Here is a 23,506-nt window from a genome sequence, read left to right on the forward strand (position 1 = left end):
CAATATTTGTTTGAACAGGCACACAGCATCTCGATGAAAACTGTTGGAAAAGAAAAACTTTCAGTCATTCTGCTCTCAGTGTACCCAGCCAACTAAACTGGTACAGTTAACACTTTTGTAGGAGGCCAGGAGCCAAGAAACGTAGCAATTCCTGGACTGCTTTTCAACAGGACTTCAAGCCAACTTAGTGTTTGATGTTAATACCATTGAATTTTCAGAGTAATAAGCTGCAAGTAGAACCTCTACATCCCTTTCCATCAATATAAAACTTACTCATCTCTTTTAGCAATCCATCATTAGTTTTAATCTCTGCTTTATGTTGGCATTAAAGCTGTATTTTTTTCCTTGAATTTTGGGGGGTATCATTCTTGCAAAACAAGAAGGGAATACTCTTATTAGAATGTGACCCTAGGTATGATCAAACTGTCTCCTGGATATAAATATTTTTACATTGCTTTTTAGTGTCATAGTAGAGATGTAAATTATATAGAATTCCATAATGCATTGGGAGGACTGGTAGTTATCTCAGGCTACCAAAATCATAAGTACTGATAGTTTATTCTGCCTGTGAGCCTTCTGTTTTCATTTTATCCACTTAAGATTTATTGACACCACTTAATTCATTTAGCAATTATGCCATATTGATCTATATCCACATAGTAGATAGTCATATTGATTTGTATCTACATATTTGCTGTAATAAGTGCTCTACTTAGATATTTGTTGGATTAAACTAGAAAGTACCCACCATATTTATGGTGGAGAGTAAATAATAAAGATTCAGAGATTCTGTATGCTAATTAGAGATACAAGACTAAATTAAACATCTATACTACCATTTTTCTAATATCACAAAGTTAGTTGGAAAAATAGCAGAAACTAAAATTTCAGTCACTTGGTTTTTCAAGTGCTTCCCACAAGATTAGATTAACAGTGCCTCCAGAAATGATTACCATACTTTAATACATTTTAAGCTTCTTTCAGAACCATAAGTGTAGAGGAATAATATGGAACCAATGATAAATTTCTGGCCTTTTTTCCCCTTCATTTTTTGGATCTATGTATTATGTAATCTGAAATAGAAAATTATATACAATTTGAGGCACAAAGTCATCTGTGACTTCAAGGAATCTGAGAATCATCAGAGGATTGCAGTCCTTTCTTGCAACTCTGCCTGGTCTTCCTGTTTTGCATAAAGTGTTACCAGAAGCTTAGGAAGCAAATGGAGAGAGTTTCTGTTAGGAACTGAGGATTTTAATGACTGACAATGATGACTGAAAACCAGAATCTTCAGTTGATTGGGACACAGTTATGAGAAGGAAGCATATACATAAATAGTAGTATAATAGCATAATATTGCTGAAATCCAAGAAAAGTAGAATAAGACAAAATATTTCTAGTATGTTAATGTTCCATTTCATAGTACCTTGGATAAATTTCACAAGGAAGATGGTTGCGATCACTAATCCTTAGTACATGAACCAAGAAATAAGAATTCTATTTATCGTAGGAAGTAACTTTGGCCATGAAGAAGGAGTAGACACTCATTAGTAGAGGAACATTTTTGTCTATAATTTCTCTGATTTAGTGCCAAAAGCTCTTTGAGAGAATATTCAAAGCTGTGTCTGTCCAAAGTTTATGGTTGAAAATTGACAGCTGCTCTATTTCTTTTTAATAACTGATTGAAGCTCTTTCTGTTATGTCTCCTCTATTGCTAATTCCTTAAGTTTAAAAAAGTGTTTAAAGTAATAGCATTATGAGACAAAGGCTTTATTCTGTGCATTGGATAATACTTCTTTTGTGATGTTTTCTTTTCCCACTAAAAGTGAGAAGTAAATGCCTTGCGTGGTATATCCCATTTCTAATGGAGGACAAGAAGTTATTTTCTTCAATGGCTGACTTCCAGAATTTCTGGCTGAATGTTCTTTGTCAAGTGTATATTCCCTTCCCTAGGCCTTTCCATATAGAGCCCACAAACATCGTCAATGTGAATGATGTCATTCAGAGGGTTAGCGACCATGCCTCTGCCATGAACAAGAGGATTCATTACTACAGCCGGCTCACCGCTCCTACAGACAAGGCACTGGTAAGGGGCAAAGGGTTGCTGATTGTCTAAGGTTAAACTGAAATGAACAGTGAACAACATAAGCCAGGGTAACTCCCAGTGGTTGAACTTTTTGCTGGCCATGTTCCCAGGATAGCATCATGGAAAGTCAAAGATAGTAATTAATACATGTCCTGCATCTCAGGCTAGTTCATTCTTATCTAGGCTGGCGTAGAGAGACGTGAAACAATCTCTCTGTGTTGACAGCACTTCTAGAGATTTGTTGGATTAAATTCTGCTAATCCCAAATCCTAAAAGCTCTGAGGAGGACAGACTACTTTTGAAGTAGTTTAGGTCATTGATTAATATAAATAATAATAGGTTCTGGTTAGTGTGTTCAGTTTTTAAGATGAATCTACAAGGAGAAAATGTTTATAGAAATTTTCTGCAGGAGTGGGAAACTGAAAAATACATGCACACACACACACACACACACACACACATACACACTCACACAAATATATAAAATATTTTCTTTTTAGTTTTGTCTATCAAAAACAAGGGTCAAAGGGGAGCTAGTAAACATTTTAGGCTTTGTGAGCCACATATTGTCATATATTCTTTACTTTCGTTTTATAACATTAAAAATATAAAAATCATTCTTAGCAAAGTGGCTGTAAAAAAATCAGGTTGAAGGCCAGATTTGACCCCTGGGTCATAGTTTTTTGACTCTTGATCCTAAAATATGTATTCTTTTAGAATCAAAAATACTATGTATTATAATTAATTTGGTTGCTTATAAGAATTACCACATGTAAGATTTTCAGAAACTTGAAAGCATAAGGAAAAATGGGAACATTTTGGGAGAAAAGATAATGATTTTCTTATAGGTAATAATAAAAAGGGAAGCGTTCTTTATATGTTTACTAAGGGGGTTCTTTATATGTTTACCAAGGTTTGGGCTAGTCACTTGAACATAGATATCTCATTTTAAGTAATGTGAAGTTATTAAGATCTTCTTTTCTATCACCAAAGTAGAAACTTCCAAAATATTCTGGGTGGGATAATTATTTCCCCAATTTTTTCTCTTTTTCCTTCCCTAGGGCTTTGTATTAATAGTTGTGGTAAAGTCTTAGTTTCATAACAGAATTATTTAAGCCCTCTGGGGAGTTAGAAGTAATCCAGTATCTTTGGACCTAGGGGCTATGCTTGTGAAAGCATACTTCAGAGATAACAGCTGGGCCAGTCTAGGCCTGAATGTATGTTTGCCTGAAAATTAAATCAGCATTGTTCACCAAGTTGGATCCCTTTTATTAACTGATGGTGAGAGGACTCTAGTATATCAAAGGACATAAAGAATGATCTAAAATTAACAATGTGGTATGACCATTTTTAATGAATGTGTTTATATATCCACATCGTTTTCTGATAATCCCAAAATTACTTTTCCCAAAAGATTTTTAAAGGAAGAACAATACGAAACCACTGGTCTCAGGTATTTACAGACTAATACCTTTTTATTTCTGAAAATTTCCCCATTTGCCTTAATATTTTTATTCTAAAATGGGGAAGGGAAGAAAATTATTTGGCTGCCAACATCTCATAGATCCTTGCTAATAAAAGTGTGTCCTGCATAGCCAGAAGGCTCGGCATCATTGAGAGCTTGTTAAATGTGCAGCTTAGTCTTACTTCATACCTACTGAATCAAAATCTGTATTTTAACAAGACCCATGTGTGAATCACAGGAACATTCAAGTCTGAACAGCACTGTTCTAGACCCCTTTCAGAATGTGGGATCCAGTCCTCCAATTTTTCTGTTATCTCCTAAGAATTTACCACTTCTTATACTCTAGCTTCTAACCCTGTCCCCTGCAACTTTCGATTTTTCACTTTTCCAGAACTTGCTTTGCTAGCTGTCATGGGTTATCTCCAGCTTGATACAGATAAGGTCCTGCCCCTTTCTTTTCTTTTTGCTCTATGGCATAAAACAACAGAATTCAGACCTGATAGGATTAGGGTAGAGAGAAGGCAGCAGACCCATTTCCATATATGCCTTTGTGTCTCTAGAAAGTACGAGTTGTTTCCAAAGTCACACCACTCATAGCATTCGAGACATTCTTTGCCCATAAGACACCACCAGTCATATGCATAATGAGTGAAGGACTGGACACTTTTTCATTTTGTACAAGTCCACCAGTCCATATCCTGTCTACCTACTGAGGCCTAATGTTCCATCAGTTCCTTGAAGTCTTTTTAAAACTGTTGTAGTCCCACTGTTGTTTTTTTTTTCATCATTCCTGTGATACAGTATACAATAAAGTTGAACACTTAATTTTTATTCTGTCTTATATAGCCTTGTCTAATTGCTTCATACGTCTTCCAACTAGAATTTACACTTCTTGAAATTGGGGGCTGTACGTTATTTATTTCTTGAATGCTAAACCTGACACAAAGTTGGAGATTTGTGCGGTCGGTGTTCAATATAAAAGATTGTTCATTTATACAAGTCAACTCTGATGTCTGTAACTACTGTATGTAAGGACTACATATTTTCAAAGGACTATTCTCAGGGACATGGGCAGAATTCCATCAGGAGACTGTATTTTTTTTCCCCTCCAAAATAGGGAGGTAGAGTTAGGAAGAAAAGTGTGGAGGTAAGGTAGGAGCTATGTGTATAAGAAACAGGTATCTATTCAGTCATTCTCTCTCTGTATGTCTTCAGCCTCTTTCTCTTGGCTCCTTCCCTTTTGTTTACATCTTCCATCTTTAAGAATCCTTTCTTTGCCTTTTCCCTCAGCCACTTTAGCTCACCTTTTCCTTCTACCAAAGCAGTAAAAAGAGTATCTATATTTATTACTCCTTTCATTACCTTCTATTGACTCCTTATTTCTTTATAATTTGAGTTCCCTACCTGCCTCTGCTAAAACCACCCTCACATAAGAGAAGAGTTCAGTGACCACTTGATTCTTGAAATTCTCACTTAATGCCCAAGTCTCCTCCGTCTAAAATTCCCTGATCTCAATCTTTGTTGGCTCTCCTTCGTTTTTTCTCATGAAAATGAAGAGAAAAATACTTTGATAGTTGCATGTTCTAGGAATTCATTCTCATTTCAAATGAACAGTTTATTGTCCTTAAATTCTTGCTCCTCTAGGTCTTCTACATTTAAATATATATATATTTATGTTTGTAAATCTGGGAAGCATACTGTTATTTGTTCATGATATTCAGAAATGTCTCTAGAGTCAGATATTCTGATGTTTAGAAAATATCCTATTTTGCACATTCACTGGTTCTAACATTTTTCTTCCTTCCTTCCTTCCTTCCTTCTTTCCTTCCTTCCTTCCTTCCTTCCTTCCTTCCTTCCTTCCTTCCTTCCTTCCTTCCTTTTTTTCTTTTTTTTTTTTCTTTTTACCAGATTGCTCCAGATCATGTAGTTCCAGCTCCAGAAGAGTGCTATGTATATAGTCCATTGGGTTCTGCTTATAAACTTCAAGGTTACAATGAAGGATATGGTAAAAACACCAGTTTAGTAACCATGTAAGTAAAACTACTTTTAGGAGCGTAACTTAGACTGTATGTAAATGAAAATTCTGGTTATTTTAATTTTTGTCTCAATTAAAATGTTTGAAGAGTCAAACTTCAACATGTGTTTACTGTTATTACTCTGTCTTTTCAGTTTTATGATTTGGAATACCATGATGGGAACATCTATACTAAGTATTCCTTGGGGCATAAAACAGGTAATATAATTTTTCAGCATACTTTTTGGCTGAATTTTTTTCTTTTTACATTGTAAGCTTTACAATGGAGATTTTAATAAATCTACATAAAATTTATTAAAATAGATTATTATATTTAAGTTCTCATTAGTTGTCAGATTTTTATCGTAATTGTTTAGGGTAGCACAATGACTGCATATGTATTCTAACATGATGATATATGTTGTTCTATATTGTTATTTTCAAACAGGCTGGATTTACTACTGGAATGTGCGTCATCATGCTGATGGGCCTTTTAACCCTTTATTGCTGCTACAGAGTAGTGAAATCACGAGCTATGATATGTAAGAATTTGCCACAGTGAAAATAAGTTGATCTTAATAAGTGCTTCCTGTTAAGTATGTGCACATTTCCTACTGTGTACATTCCACGTGTGTATTAACTATTAATATTTTGTGCCTAAAGATTTACTTCCCTATTTCATAGCATTAGGCTGAATGATAGTAACTGCCTCTGAAATTCAAAGAGGCTGAGAGTTCTTTGCAGAATGCGTTCACTTTGGTGTTAATTTTCTCATAAGAATATTTTACAAGTCATATTTTGAAAGTAAGGTCTTTGCTGGAACTAAATTGAGAATGTATGATTCTTATCAGTTAATGATGGCTTGTTTTGACCTATCCTTACCCAAAGACCTAAATGTAGAGATTGTAACTAGAAAAATGTGAAAATGTGAACAATGTGTCCTTGCAGTGAATTCCATTGTAACAATGCATTTCCTACACTCATCTCTCTAAAGTCTGGATCTAGTCTGTTTTAAAATAGTTTAGAACCTAAATAAACATAGATTATTTAATTGAATTTTACCGAGTATGACCCAACAGACCAGGCTTTGGCTCCAATTTTTTTCTGTCTCTACTAAGCAGTAGTATATTTTCTCTTAATTGTGGTATTTATTTATATCTCTTTCCCGTTTAGCCACAAGTCCCTTGGTGCTCTTATAGGTCTGCTAAGTTCTTTATATGATTTAGGCATTAGCCCTTTATTTACTATTTCTTGTCAATTTCTTTCCGATTCAGTATTTGAATGGCTTTTATATTATATATATGAGTTTGTTTATATTTATCTTTTCCATTGTTATTCAGTTGATAGAAAAAGGATAACCTTTCAGGTTCCAATTTTACACTGTCTTCTAACTTTTCTGTTACTTAATTTTTAAATTTTTAATTCAATTGTCTAAGACTTAAATTGGCACGTGGTATAAAATGTGACTCAAGAAAAGTTTTCTCCATATTGTTATTTAAGTATGTCAAATATTATTGGGTAATGTCTTCAGTTCCTTACTGATGATTTTGTCTAGCCTTGGTTTATCACTTGCTTCTATTAATTATAAAATTTTATGATACTGTAATCTATTTCTCAGATTATCTGCATTATTCCATTGACCTATATTTCTTTTTATATGTTTGTTTTATTTTCTGTTGTTTCATAATATGGTCGATTATCTTTTGGTGGAATACTCATAATCTTTTACTAAATATTTTGAGTTAATTTGGGAAAAACAAATTATGAATATGGGATATATAATTAACATCTAATTTTATTCTTTTTCCTTTGTTTTTATCCAGCTTCAGTGGATACCACTACCTGGGAATATCCAGATGTCTGCAGATATTATTTTGGCTCCTTTGGGCAGTGGTCGAGTCTCCTTTTCTCCTTGGTGTCTCTCATTGGAGCAATGATAGTTTATTGGGTGCTTATGTCTAATTTTCTTTTTAATACTGGAAAGTTTATTTTTAGTAAGTATCAATAGCATGTGCTTTTACATAGTTACTTTCATATACAATAACTACTGTAATGTTTTGGTTTCAACCTTAAATTCTAAAGTTGGAATAAATAAAGTAAAAAGTAATGTTTGTAATTCTGAAAAATGCTCTTGATCAGTTTGTTTTCTATCGTTATGATCTCAAGTATGATGTGTATGTTCATTTTCAAACACTAATTTTTGAATAAACAATATTCCTTCAAATTCTCTAATTAATATAAAATATTTCTGAGTTTCAGCAGATATTTTAAACATTGTTTCAATCTTTACCACAAAATTTTAGTATAACAGAATTTATGAAGGTCATTGCTGTTTGTTACTAAAGAATTTGATGTGTAGAGTCTTGGGGAAACAAATTTCAGTCACTTATTTTAAAAATATTAAGATTTAAAAATTAGAAAATAATAGAGTAATGGAAGTTATTTTATAAATATATTATTAACATACCACAGAATTTGTTGTGGGATATCGGTTGTGCCCTTTAGTAATTTAAAGATGTTCCTGCCTATTGTTTTCTTAAGCATTTTTATTAAAGTGTGCTGGATTTTATCAAATATTTAATCTACATCTCTTGTAATGCTGATAAGCTTTTCTCCTTCAAATTGTTAATCTGGTGAATTAAATGAACATTTTGTAATATTTAAATCATTCTTACATTCTGGGAAAACATAAATTAGTGTATTGGTCATATTTTTACATTTCTTACTAGATTCAGTTTACTTTTGGGAGGAGTAGGGCTAATATTTTTTTCAGAACTTTTGTGTCTTTTCATAAGAGATACTGGCCTGTAGTTTTTCTTTCTCATGCTGTCCTTGTTAAGCCTTTGTGTATTAGGGCTTCTGTAACAAACTATTGTAACTTTTTGGCTTAAAACAAGAGCAACTTATTCTCTCACAGACCTGGAGCCTAGAAGTCCAAAACCAAAGTGTCAGTAGGACTCTACTACCTCTGAAACCTTTCGGGAAGAATCCTTCCTTCCCTCTTCCTAGCTTCTGGTGATTGGTTGCTGGCAATCTTTGGCATTCCTTAGCTTGTAGCTGTATCTCTCCAATTCTGCCTCTGTCTTCACGTGGCTGTCTTCCCTTAATATGTCTGTATTCAAATTTCCCACTTCTTACTAAGGATACCAGTCATTGAACTTAGGGCCTACCCTAATCCAGTGTGATTTCATCTTAATTTGATTATATCTACAAAGACCCCATTTTCAAATAAGATCACATTCTAAGATTCCTGGTGGCCATGGATTTGGTGAGACACTGTTCAACCCAGTATACTTGGTGTCAGGTTTTACTAGCCAGCCATATGTACGTCTAGCCATCAAGAATTACATAAAGATTCAAAATTTCTAATCTTAAATCACTAATAACCTTTGGAGTTACTGTAAAAACCTCGAGCATTAAACTACTTCTTTTATTCTATCTTGAGATACATACAATGAAGGTGAATAATTCACATATTTAACTTACTTTATGACCTTAAAATTTAATCCAACATTTTTACCATCTCATTTAAGTTCTAATCAGACAATCTTGTTAATGCTCATTACTAAGGTTATAAAAGGTTAACATCAAACCAAGTAAAGTAAATTCAACCAGGCTAGCAAGAAAACACATCCTTTACCCTTTCTCTCATTTGCGATAAAATGATATGGTCAGGTTTCTGCATATGCTTTCTACTTTGCTACTCCCTTTAGTATAACTTAGTAGTGCTTGTAAGTAATTAATTACTCTATAGTCTATGGTGTATAAAAGCACGTACTACACTTTGTAAAAACTTTAAATGATTTTCCAGATAAATTCAGCTGTGACAAGTGTTGGTTTTCCCCTTTTACAGACTTTACAACTTTATGTTAAGATGTAACTACACTTGTGTAATTTAGTGAGAGTATATGAAAAAAAAAATTGTACACATTCTCTTTATTCCAGGGCTTTTAACTAAATTTGCCTGTATGTAGGTTTTTTTAAAACTCTTCAGTCATGTAAAATTTTCCACAGTGGGACTGTGAAGCCAATGACATCATTCCTGTCAGTAGAGAAAGCTGAAGAAGGTGAAGCCATGTTAACAGTGCAGCTGCCTTGATTCAGTGAACTAGTTAATATTACCACCCAGTAGATCTTAAAGGATTTTTATAGACAAAAGTCTTTAGAGAGTGATCAATTTAGCATCTTTCATTCAGTACTAAACTATAGTTTTCCTTAATTTTTAGATTTTATCCATCACATTAATGACACCGACGCTGTGCTGAGAACCAATGATAGCAACCCTGGTAAGTACTTTGGAATTTAAAGTTTAGCTTGTTTTTCATTCCCCACCTTGCTTCAAAAATGATTTCAGGTAGAACCTATAACTGTATTTTAGGTAAATGATTAGTGCAAAATCATTATCATTATGTTAACTGGGCCACTATTAAATTGTTGTCATCCGTGTGTTAAAAAAAAACAAAAACACAAAAACAATGCCACAAAAGGTTGTGTTAATGTGAGCTAAACAATGTTTACAATTCACGATGGTAGCTCACATTTATCATATCCCTATTTACCTACGAATAATCATTACATATTTTCAGGAAACTAGATCACTGCTGATTGTTTTAGTCTGGCAGCATAGTTCTCAGTTTAACTTAGTTTTAGACATTTATTGTTCTAGTTACTAATATTTAAAATATACAAATATGTATCCTTTAGAATAATTAATTTCCTAGTAATGAACAGAGGTTAATAAATATGGAAAAATAAATTGAAGATTGGGCAAAAAAAAATCTTAATTTCGTAGAAAAGTTTTTTTTAATTTGTTAAAAATAAATGTTTGTGGCCTATGGGTTTATCCAGTCACAGGTGAAAGTGAATATAAAAGCTAATATAACTTTGTTAACAATTATACTGTTAACCGTGAACATCACCGGAAGCTTTCACGTATTTAGTTTTCAAAAATACTAAATTTATATCATTTTGATGGAGGTACACATTGATCACCAAAAGGACAACTTATTGTTCTAGGCGCTGGGAATATAATGAACAGACAAAAGTCTTCTCTCTCTAAATGATGAACGTCTAAGTCTTACCTTGTCTTGTACACCTTTAACTAATAAATTATAAAAAAAAGTCTTCTCTCTCATGAAACATACATTCCAGTGTCTTACTTTGCCCTTAATTTAACTGTTTAATTTCTTTTGTTCACTAGAAAATGAGTGATTGAAGTACCAGCTTTTATTTCTGTAGACACACACGTGTACACACACACACACAAACACACACACACTTTTGAATAGTTATACTAAAATAGTATAATTTTAAAATATATCTCTTACATCAAAATTTTCAAAGGACCGAATAACATCCTTGTCTTAAAAGAGAAACTCATTTTACTATAGCTATTCTGGTATCAATTGATGAAACTAGTTTATTAATATCTAATAGGATTTCTTCAGTAGGGAGTCCATTGTTGAGTTTATAAATATCACAATTACACTGAAGATTTGGAGAGACCACCAATAAAAAAAGTCAGTTTACTTTGCATAGTGATATCTTATGTTGACACTAGCACTTTTTGATTCTTGTGTTTCTTTTGAACAATGTATTAAGTAGTATATGAAACAGTCCATTTCAGTTCATGTAAAAAATTATAGCCGACATTTATTGGATACTGTGTGCAGGCGTTGTTCTAAATGTTTTACAGCAACTCTGTAAGGTAGATACTGTTACCTCTACTTTCTAGATGTAGAAACCAAAGCAGAGAAGTTAGTGACTTACCCAAGGTTGCCTAACTACGTGTTAGGTGATAGAGTCACCTCATTTCTCAGTGAATTTATTTCCATAGCCTATGCTCTTTACCACTGTTACTAGCACAAGAAAAAGGAAAGTTAATTTACTTCTGTCCAGAGCATAGAAGAAAACAGTACATGTCAAAATGCTGACTACAAAAGGAGAAAGAAAACCAAGTGTTTGACTTTGTGGCATGCCAAATAATGAAGACAGAATAAAATTGAAAACAGAACTTACAATGAATACATCATTTTCTCTTTGACTAGTGATGAGTATGATTGTTGCTCAGTATGAGGATTTTTCACCAGCATTAGGAGTTCTTTATAAAGAGCTGATTATTAGCAAAAGTGCTATTATGAAATTAGTAACACAGTGAGAACGATTTGTATTCTACTAGCAGAAGCAATTGCCACTTTAGGTCAGTGTAAGGAAAAATACATTTTGCTCATTTCCCTGTTCTCTGGATATCTTCTAGACTCTTGGGCCACTATAACATGTGATAAACTTCCAGGAGAATTACTCTGAATTGCTGGAATTCAGGATTCTTAAGCTATAAGCAATAATTAGGTTTTGGCAATACCGTGACAGCTGTTCCAATGATGTCAACTTTTTAATCCAAACCCAAGATTTTGTTTATTGTTAGAAGAAACCTGTTCTTTGACCTTTGTATGGGTTATTAGCACAACAAACAATTACCCTAAATTGTATTTGTTATATAAGATTAAATACCATCCAGCCCAATATTTTCTCTCTGGCAATGGAACCAGAGGATTTTTGATGCGATCATTGTATAGCTTCCAGTAGAAATGAAGGAGATACCTCAAAATTTTCTAACCTTTTTCCATCTTTGTTTATAGGTAAAAGATTTTACTATATCTAAATATAACCCTCAATTTTTTCCCCAGAAAGGAGAAACTTAGTATTCATGGTTAAAGTTGAGGTGGGTAGTGCAAGTGTCAGTCTCTGTCCTTCGAAGTCTTCCCTAATCTGATGTTTTCCTGTTGCAGTGATTTGTCCAAGTGCCGGGAGTGGTGGCCACCCTGACAACGGCTCTGTGATTTTCTATGCCAATGACACAGGACTCCAACAGTTTGAAAAGTGGTGGAATAAGTCGAAGACTGTGCCCTTCTACCTCATAGGGCTCCTCCTGCCATTGCTCAATTTCAAATCCCCTTCATTTTTTTCAAAATTTAATATCCTAGGTAAGCTGAGCCACAGAGTTATAGAACTACTTTGTAGGAGAATACATGCTGGATTCTGTGGAAATATGGTCTGGCTGGGTAGAGAGTTACCTTCCAAGCCTGTACACCTAAGTTTAATTTGTTCACTGGTATGTTACCTGCTTTTTGGTTTTCTCTATGGAGTTGGGCACAGAGGAAAATGTAGATGACCATTTCAAGTTCGAGTCCCTTTTAAGTTATTGGGTTTCCCAGCCTATTCTTACTGAACAACTAAGCCTTCCTCATTTCTTCTGAGGCTATAACTGCAGGAAATAGACTAAGATTTCAGGAAGAGAGAGATCCAAAGGATATTACAGGAATTCTCAAGTCTAAAGGTTGGAAACATTAGAACTTACTAAGGGAGGTTATGGAATACTTTTTCCTATGGTTTCTATTTAAGTATATAGCACAGAATTATCACCTGATTTTCAACGTGAGATAGCATTCTCTAGCTCAAATTCCTAAGGTTTGTTCTGCTTTTGCTCTCTTCCTCGGTGCTTTTTTTTTCTCTTGGAACACCATTGCCTCCTTAAAGGAACACACTTCTTTCTGTGAGCCCTGTTTTTCAGAAATTTTTGAAATCACTGAAAAAATTTCAGAAATTTCTGAATCAATAAAGCTATGTTTGACCATGTCTTCTTTTACAGTCTTAAGATGGCAAAAGGAATCCCCAGTGAAAGCTCAGATCTAGTTAACTAAAGACAAAGATATCATTCATAAAGAATTGATAACCCCAAATACAGCATAAGATTTCACCTCTTTCCCTATAGATCTGATCTCCTGGTAGGCAACCTAGAGTACAAAATAATTAGGTTACTCATCACATCCAGGTGGTAGCTTCTGGGTTTCCAGAAGACCAAAGGAGCAGGTAAGGTTATTTCTTTGTACCTTTCTGCCTCACAACAGGATTCACTGTAAGTCTGCCAAAGACACACAGGAAATGAAAAGTTGTGGTTATATAAGCTTTGACTCTTGTTTTCTTCCTTTGTGAGTCAGCTAATCTCCAAGCCCACAAAAAAGCTCATATAGCTCATTTGTGGTTTCCTGATTTGTTTGCTGACTTTCCTATGGAACAAATCTTTAAAAGTTAGCATATAAATTTATAGAAGAATTTGCTCAATTGGGCAAAACAATCACTAGACTTCTAACCAGGCTGATTATTCTTCACCTCCTTAAGGATATTCTGCTTTTGCCCCTTTTCTTGGTACTTTCCATTTCTGTTAAATCTGTAGCTTCTTTAGAGAAATCAGTATCTAATTCCTCTAGAAAACTTCTTGGACTGAACTCCATAATGACTGGACTTAATTTGTTAACAGGAATAATCCTCTAACTTGTAGACTACTGAAAAATTCTGAATGTCCATTTTATCCTGTGTATAATACCTATGAATGGAACCTGGAACCTTTCCATCTAGCAAGTAATACTACCCAATCAAAACCTCACCTAGATACTAGATCAGATTAGTCATGGATTACTTGGCTTATTGCCTTTCTCAAATAGGTGTATGATCCACATTCACTACTGTACTTTTTTATCATTGTACACTAAGTGTTGTGACAGACTTTGCCAACTTATTGACCATCTCTAACAGTTTCAATAAAGGAATAAAAGACATTTTCATGTTGTCTTTTTTCTCCTATGTAATCTAACAGTTTTGTAATGGACTCAGCACGTATCCTGCACTAAATTCAGCTCATGAGAAAATTAGACAGTTTTGCATTAAGCAATATATGCGCAACCTTCATGTAGTTCTTCTTAGGCCGACTACAAGGTTTTTGCTTTGTTTTCTGATAACTCACATAGCTTGTTTCTGTTCTTTAGATCCCACCTGGGTTTTAGTGTGCCTAATCAGTGAAGTTAGTAATATTCCAACCTTTGCTGAGAACATAGAAACAAAGCTTGATTTTAAAATACTCTGTAAAAATACAAAGATGATATATCGTTTCTCAATTTTTTTTCACAGGTACAGTGTCCGTTCTCTATTTGATTTTCCTTGTCACCTTAAAGACTATTCGCTTGGGATTTCATCTGGAATTTCATTGGTTTGTGCCAACAGAATTTTTTGTACCAGGTGAGCTGTTTCAGACAAAAAAAGAATTAATAAATTGTAATAATGCGATCTTTAAGTTAACGAGTGTTAACCATTGCTATTGTAAAACAAGTAATAGTATTTTTCATATGAGCATTTTTATTAATGCTGTTGAGCTAAAAATAAGAGTACAGTTGAAATTACTTTGGTTTTCTTGCAGTTAGGGGTAACCAGGGCCCTTTGTCATTTCTACGAGGGAGTTGAAGTTCATTTAAGTTACAATGCAATTGGAAAATCAAGAACGCATTCTCTAGAGTTTTCTGAGAAAACATACCCCTAGAATTTCAGAGACTTATAACATGGTCAGTGATTAATATATGTGGATATACTGCTCATTGACATCATTGTTTCCCTTCTGGGTTTTTTTGTATGTTTGTTTTTTTTTTTTTTTTCAGCCTAATTAAGATGGTGATATTAAGTGTCCCCTCCATCCTTTTTTTCCCTTATGGTTAAAACTTGGCAATTTCTTACATTTCACCCAACTTTAGATTTTGGACATGATAAAAGCACCATGAACCAATGAATAGATAATGAATGCTCAATGAGAGACAGCTTAGAAAATGAAAGTGACTGTTACACTAGTATCTTGAAAACTAATAAAAAGAGAGTAGTACAAAATTCTGCTGTTGGTTTAGTAAGACTGCTTTCTTTCTGGTCTTCAACTGTTCAGTCGGTCTAAAATTTCAAGTCTCTATTCTGGATCTGGTGTTACTCTCTAAAGTCTGCCGTTTTAGTTGTCTACCACTCCTTTTTATTTCTTTTTTGAAAGATTTTTATTAAAATATAGCTATCATACAGTATTATATTAGTTTCAGTTATACACCATAATTATTCAACATTTGTATATCTAAAGAAGTGATCATCATAAGTCTAGCAACCATCTGACATCGTGCCATGCTATCGCAATATTATTGACTATATTCCTTATGCTGTACTTTGCATCCCCATGACTTGCTTTATATCGGGAAATTTGAACCTCTTATTCCCCTTTTGTCCCTTTTTTAATTTTTTAGCTATAGTTCACATTCAATGTTAATTTCAGGTGTACAGCACAGTGGTTAGACATCTATATAATTTACAAAGTGATCCCCCTGACTAGTCTAGTACCCATCTGGCACTATATAGAGTTATTACTATATTGACTGTATTCCTTATGCTTTACTTTACATCCCCATGACTGTTTTGTAACTACCTATTTGTACTTCTTTATCCCTTAACTTTTTTCACTCTTCCCCCCAATGCCCTTCCCATTTATCACCCTGATAAATCTAAAACCCATCTGATACCATACATAGTTAATTACAATATTATTGACTGTCTTCATGCTATACCCTACATCTTCATGATTACTTTTAACAACCAATTCATAATCCCTTTCCCTTTTTCTCCCATCCTTCTAACCATCTGGCAAACATCAAAATGGTCTCTGTATATGTGCTTGTTTCTGTTTTGTTTGCTTCTTTATTTTTTCTTTAGATTCCACATATAAGTGAAATTATTAACACATTACGTCTGTCTTTCCCTGTCTGACATACTCCACTCAACACAATACCCTCCAGGTCTATCCATGCCACTGCAGATGGCAAAAACCCATTCCCTTCCATGGCCGAGCAATTTTCTATTGTATGTAGGTACCACCACCTCTTTATTCATTCTTCCATCGATGGACACCGAGGCTGCCTCCACATCCTGGTCATTATGAACAATGCTTCAATGAACATATGAATGCACACATCTTGAAGTAGCATTTTGGGTTTCTTCAGATAAATACCCAGAAGTGGGATTACTGGGCCCTTCTTTATGTCTTGTTATTGCCTTTATTTTAAAGTCTATTTTGTCTGGTATAAGTATTGCTACCCCAGATTTTTTGTTGTTGTTTCCATTTTCATGAAATATCTTTTTCCATCTCTTTATTTTCAGTCTGTGTCTTTCAATCTGAAGTGAGTCTCTTGTAGGCAGCATATGTAAAGGTCTTGTTTTTTTTATCCATTTAGCCACCCTATCTTTTGATCGGAGCATTTAATCCATTTACATTTAAAGTAATCGTTAATAGATATGTAGTTATTGCCACTTTATTCATATTTTTGATAATTTTTTTTTCTTCCTAAAGAAGTCCCTCTAACATTCCTTGTAATATTGGTTTGGTGGTGATGAACTCCTTTTGCTTTTTCTTATCTGGGCGGCTCTTTATCTGTCCTTTGATTCTAAATAATAGCCTTGCTGGGTAGAGTAATCTTGGTTGTAGGTCCTTAGTTTTCATTACTTTGAATGTTTCATGCTAGTCCCTTCTGGCCTGCAAAGTTTTTGTTGAGAAATCACTTCGAAGTCTTATGGGAGCTCTCTTGTAGGTAACCAATTGCTTTTTTCTTAATGCTTTTAAGATTCTTTCTTTGTCTTTAAGTTTGGGCATTTTTAATTATGATATGTCTTTATGTGAGCTCCTTGGGTTCATCTTGTTTGGGATTCGGGGCTTCCTGGGCTTTTACGTCTATTTCCTTCACCAGGTTAGGGAAGTTTTCTGTCATTATTTCTTCAACTAAATTTTTAATTACTTGTGCTCTTTCACCTGCACCTGGTACTCGTGTGATATGAATGTTGCTATGCTTGATGAGGTCCCAAAGGCCCCTTAAACTATTCTCATTTGGAGGGATTCTTTTTTCTTTTTGCTGTTCTGATTGGATGTTTTCTGCAACCTTGCCTTCTCAATTGTTGATTCGATCTTCTGCTTAATCTATTCTACTGTCTATTCCCTCTAATGTATCATTTCAGTTATTGTTTCCTTTATTTCTGGGGCTGGTTCTTTTTTATGTTTTCTATCTCCGTTTTTATGTTTCCTGTCTCTTTGTTGAAGTTGTCCCTGAGATCATTGAACATCCTTATAACCAGGGTTTTGAACTCTGTATCTGGTACGTTACTTGTCTCCATTTTTTTTTTTTTTTTTAGTTCTTCTTCTGGAGCTTTGTTCTGTTCTTTTATTTGGGACATGTTTCTTTGTCTCCCCATTTTGGCTGCCTCCTGTGTTTGTTTCTATGTATTATGTCTCCCTGTCTTAGTAGAGTGGCCATATGTAGTAGGTTTTCTATGGCACAGTCTCTGTTCACCTCAGCTGGGTGCTCCGGGTGTGTCCCCTGTCTGGGTTGTGTGTGCTCTCCTGTTGTAGTTGAGCCTTGGTTGCTGTTTGTACATCAATGAGAGGGATTGACCCTCAGGCTGATTAGTTGTGAGGACTGGCTGTGACTACAGTAGAGGAGCTGTTGAGCAGTGGCTGACCCTACAGAGCAGGATTCACTTTAGCAAGATCTTGGTGCCTGCCCAGTCTGCCTTTTGGGTGTGTCATCCTTGGAGGCAGCCTCCTACATAGTCTGAAGCTAGCCACTGGGTGTGCCAGCCCTGGGGCCTCCTGGTAGGGGCCCCGATGCAGGCCAAATTCAGCAGCAGCCTGTGCCCTGCCTGGGGCCATCTGGCATGAGCCACAAAACAATCCACAGATGCTTCCACTTGCACTGTGCTTGGAGGTGCTTCGAGAGGTCAAACTGGGAACCAAGGCTGGCTGCTGCTAGTACCATGCTTGGGGCTTCTCAAGAAAAATTATGGGACACATAGAAGCCAGATGCTTCTTGTTTAGGATTTGTGAACCTTTGAGAAATTTTAGGAAAGTATGCAGCATGAGCCAAGATGGTCCCTTTGTATGGAAAAGCCACTGGAAACACTTGGGTGTGCCTGAAAGTTGGGTGGTACAGGGTCTCAGGGACTCACCAGGGTGGGACGGACAAATGGTGTTAACCATGTTTATGGAGGGTTTCCACTCCAGGAGGGGGAAGGGTTCAACAAAGAAACAATGGATTCTGCCAGCACTTCCATCTGGGAGAAAGCTGCCCCTCCAGCCTTCACCCTGTAGCTAGACAACTCAGTTCCTCCCTGTATGTCCTGGCATCTTTCGAGCTGCTGCCCTAGTGCTGCAGCTCAGAGCGAGTTTGTAAGTCCATCTGAAGGCTCTTTAAGAGGACAGCCTGGAACTCCAGCCCCCCTCCTTCTCACTCAGCCACAATCTCTGCTGGTTTCCACAGACAGAAGTTATGGGGATTTTGCTCCTCAGCATTAGAACCCTGGGCTAGGGTACTGGGTCTGGGGCTGGGATCCCTCACTTCTCCACTGGGGTCCTCCACAGCTGAAATAGTCCTCCCCATTTTTAACTGCCACATGTGGGTATGGGACCAACCCATTCTGCATCTCTGCCCCTCCTACCCGTCTAAAGGTGGTTTCTTCTGTATGTCGTTAGTTGTACTTCAGTAGTAGTACTTCAGTTCAACAAGACTTCAGGCAATTCTCAATGGTTATTCTATAGTTTAGTTATATATATAGTTATAACTATATAGTTTAGTTATAATTTTGGTGTCCTTTTGTTTCTTTTATTACAACATTCCTGGGTTTTCCAGGTGGTCATTGGAAGTTGTTGTTTATGTTACCATGGTTATTTATTTAAGATCATCTGGCTGCATTAGTTTTGTTTTGTTTTGTTTTGTTTTTTGTTTTTTTTAAGGCGAGTGCAGCTCACAGTGGCCCATGCAGGGATCGAACCAGCAACCTTGGTGCTATCAGCACCATGCTCTCTCTAACCAACTGAGCTAACAGGCCACCCCAGGCTGTTTTAGCTCTCATTTCTTGTTTCCATTAGAAGCCCACAAAGACTGGAAATAAAAAGTCAATGTAATTTCAGGATAAAGGAAGTGCTAGGGCTTGAAAGGCATCCTTCTCTCCCAGATTGTATTTAAAATTGGGCACTGATGAAAATGGCAACTTTAAGCTAGTTCTTCCATTGATTGATAAAAATAGTCTAGGATATTATTTTCTAAAATTAGATCCATATTGATTTATTTTAAGAATCTTAGTGATAAAAGTTTCTGCTAATGATAGGACATGAGAGATAAATATGAGGAAAAGAGAGAGTATAAACAGTTATTTATAAGACAAAAAAGAGAGCATATTTAAATAGTTATTAAGTGATTTATTTCCCTTTATTTCTAAGTGACATGAAGGGAGAATTATGAGGACTATTAACTTGTGTTAATATTTATGGTCCTGAAATAAATTACTTTGTTGTGATAAGAATTTCTCAAGAATGAAGATATATCATAAAACTTTTTCAGTAAAGGCTAATTAAGAATCAAAGAATTTTGCAGGGTGTGAATCTTTCCTATCTTGGTGAATAATTCACATAAACTTGTAGTTCTGATTGAATCTTTGTGTATATACTCTTTAGTGCTAAAAAAATTTTTTTGGTGCTGTAGACCCTATCATCCTTTCTTTCAGGTAATTGGCAAAATAATGAGAAAAAAACCTAGTCATATATTTTATTCTATCCTTTTCTACCAAAAGCTTCACTTTTGCAGTTATCCTTTTTTTTTTTTTGTCTTTAATCATGTATCATCTTTTTTTTTTTTACTGAACTATTTCTGTCAGTGTAAAAACCTATCTCCCAAACTAAAAAACAAAAACTCATATGATTTCACATTCCCTTCTAGCTATTGCCTCCCTCTTTGAAAGGGTTGTCTGTGCTCCCTGTTTCCACTTTTTTCCATTTTGCCTTAAACTGGCTTCTGTTAGGCTTTGGCTCCAGTCATGTCACTCTGTTGACAACCGATGACTCCATTTTTCCAAATCCAGTGACCAATTCTCACACTCTTCTTACTCAACATATCAGTGGTATGGAACACATGTGATCACTTCTACCATCTTAAACCACTATATTTACTTAACTTATAAAACCCCATTCTGTCTTGATTCTTTTGCATAACTGCTCCTTCTCATATTCCTGACTACTAAACAACAGAGTCATCCAGGTTTTAAAACTCAAACCTCTTTTCTCTCAACCCTTATTCCCTAAGTAATGCCACCTAGTCACCTGGCTTTATATATGGTCTGTATGGTGAATATTCCCAATTTTGTATCTCTACCCCAGATCTCTCCACTAAAATCCATACTCATATATCTACTTGCCCCTTGTATATCTCCACTTGGATGTCTACTAGGTTTCTCAAACATAAATTTACAAAAACCAAATGTTTCCTTCGTCATCCACCCCATCCCACCAACCTGCTTAACCTGCTCTTCTCCTGGGCATCTCTGTCTCAGAAAATGGTAGCTTTAAGTTTCCATGCGAGCAGACCAAAAATTTTGGAGTCATACCTGACCGTTCTTTTTTTCCACCCCACATCTACAAAGTATATCAGCTCTACTTTCAAAATAAAGTAAGAATAGGGTTACTTCTTATCATTTTCACCAAAAACAGCTATGTCAAGCTACTAATCTCTCACCTGGATTATTATAGTAGCCTCTTAACTAGTTTCACTATTTTCACTCTGTCTCCCCCTCCATAACCTGTTCTACACCCAGCAGCCAGAATGATGTTTTTAATATACCACCTTCAAAAGTCTTTAATGGTTTCCCATCTCATTCAGAATAAAGACAGTCTTTATTATAGTCCATAGGCTATACATGATCTGACTCCTGGCTTCTTCTCTGATTTCATCCCCTACTACTTTCCTACTCATTCAGTACACTCCAGCCACACTGTCCTTGCTGTTCTACAAAAACGCCAAAAACACTCCTAGCTCAGAATTTTTCCATTTACGGTCCCCAGTGCATAAAATGCCCTTATCTTTTCTCAGGTATCTACATGGTTATTGTCATTAAAGAGGTCTTCCCTGACTTCCTGCCTACTCCCACCCCTCCTTATTTTCTACGTGCCTTGTTTTGTGTCTTATTTTTCTTTAGAGTTCTCATCACTACCAAATCTTACATGCAGGTGTCCCTGGTTATCTAAATCTATTACATTCCTGATTCTGATAATGACTTGAAATATTGAGGGATATCTATTATTATAATGGACTTGGTTCCTGAGTTTCAAAGAGAAGGTAGCAGAAGTTAAGATAACACGGGATTTATCCAAAATGTTTCTGAATCTATTTGGTTCTTGTGTTTGGATAGTGAAAGTTCAGATGGTAAGGAATAAATGGTAAGATTTTTGTTTGTTTGTTTTTTAACCTGTGTTTCTATCTCTAACTAGAATGTTAGCTCTCCAAGAAAAGGGATGTTCTTTGTTTTTGTTTTTATACTTCTCTATTACTGTTGTATCACTGAGGTCTGTAATACTTCCTGGCGTATAGTGAGTGTTCGGTAAATAACTGCTGAATGAATAAATGTGTTCATCTCTACTTTCTCCTAAATTCCATTAAAACAACAGTAAATAAATAAATGTAAAAACCAAACACAAAGAGACGTAGAAGAGATAGTAACAGATTTTTAGAAGCTGGAAAAGTGATAGATGGTTGGTAAAGACAGCGAAGTAGAGAATGTAAGTATCTGTGGAAATGGATTCCAGCACAAAAGAGACCAGTTTGAGCTACACATCCTTAAAAGCCTCAGCATTTGGGTAATTCTGAAAGCAAGGATAAGTTAAGGACTTAAAATGGGAGAATTCCTTAAAAGTTTACCTCAGGAATAGTTAGATATAACCCCCTCTCCTTCCCTCCTCAACCTAGCAAGACATAGACTAAACTGAATCAGACTCTGAACTCAGGTTCACCTAGCTTAACAAAGGGTACAAATAAGGCTCTAGTCTGAAAACAGGGATTAAGTAAAAGAGTATATGCTAAATGATGAGACCATACTCTCTCCCTATACCCCTCCAATTCTCTTTTCTTTACTCCTTGGCTCCCAGAATGCTGACAGCATAGGATAACAGAGGATTCTGTTCTGGAGAAACTGACAAGCCCAAGAGGAAAGACTTAGAGTCTCAGATATTTGATTTCTGCCAAAAAAAAAAAAAAAAAAAAAAAAAAATGGCAGGTACCTTGCTTGTATCAGACCATTTAGATGTCTACTAAGTATACATGGTATTACTTCTTCACTTTTAAATATAAAATTTGTGGAAAGCCTCTTACATGAAAATGAAACAGGAAAGGGGGGAGATGGAAGGAACATAAAGGGAAAAAGCAAATAAAAGGGGGGAAAAAAACTTCTAAAAAATTATATCTTCAAAGTGACATATCCATGAAACAATATTTGGATGCCAAGGAAGGAAGGAAAAAAGGAGAAAGGTTGGTTTTGGAAATAAAAAATATAATAGAAATAAGAATTCAGAGAAAATTTGGAAGATAAAGCTAACTTCCCAAAAAGTAGACTAAATCATGAATGGTTGGATGGACAGATTGATGGATAGAGGAAAGAATGAAAAGAGGGAGGAAGGGAGAAATGGAGGGAGGAAGGAAGAGAATGAGGATGGGAGGAAGGAAAGGGGAATAAGGAAGGAAAGGGGAATAAGAAAATTAGAGCATTAATTCAGGTGGCCCAGTATCCAACTAAAAATAGTTCCATAGAGAAGAGAAAAACTGAAGGGGATGAAATTATCAAAGAAACAGTTTAAGGAATTTCCCCAGAACTGAAGAGCATAAATATCTAGATGAAAAGGGCTTAAATACCCAGAACTGTAAATAAGACCTGTGACAAATCATATCATCATAAAATTTCAGAACACCAGGGATAAAGAGAAGACCCTAAAAGCTTCCAGGGACAAAGAACAGGTCTATACAGAAGGTCTGGAATCAGAATAGTATCAGACTTCAACAACTCTGAAACTAAAAGACAATAGAAGTGTCATCAATGGTCTCAGAATAAGTTATTTTAACCTAAAATTCTAAATCTTGCCATACTCTCATTCCAGTGTTAGAGCATAATCAAGTTATTTTCAGGTGGCCGGTGAGCTCAGTTGGTTAGAGCATGGTGCTAATAACACCAAGGTTGCTGATTTGATGGGCCACTGTGAGCTGCACCCTCCTTAAAAAAAAATTTT

General features: G+C 35.4%; 1 protein-coding gene across 2 annotated transcripts in view; it reads left to right on the top strand.

Moving 5' to 3' along the window:
• SLC38A9 (solute carrier family 38 member 9) overlaps positions 1-23,506 on the top strand; it is a 65,523-nt gene that overhangs the window by 18,816 nt on the left and 23,201 nt on the right. For both annotated transcript variants that reach the window (XM_081054012.1, XM_081054011.1), the window contains exons 3-10: positions 1,954-2,086; positions 5,460-5,581; positions 5,721-5,784; positions 6,014-6,107; positions 7,389-7,559; positions 9,792-9,851; positions 12,354-12,548; positions 14,530-14,637. In XM_081054012.1, coding sequence (XP_080910138.1) covers positions 1,954-2,086; positions 5,460-5,581; positions 5,721-5,784; positions 6,014-6,107; positions 7,389-7,559; positions 9,792-9,851; positions 12,354-12,548; positions 14,530-14,637 — 947 coding nt within the window. The remainder of the gene's footprint in view (positions 1-1,953; positions 2,087-5,459; positions 5,582-5,720; positions 5,785-6,013; positions 6,108-7,388; positions 7,560-9,791; positions 9,852-12,353; positions 12,549-14,529; positions 14,638-23,506) is intronic.

This window comes from Rhinolophus hipposideros (genome assembly GCF_964194185.1).
Source record: "Rhinolophus hipposideros genome assembly, chromosome: 7".
NCBI lineage: Eukaryota > Metazoa > Chordata > Mammalia > Chiroptera > Rhinolophidae > Rhinolophus > Rhinolophus hipposideros.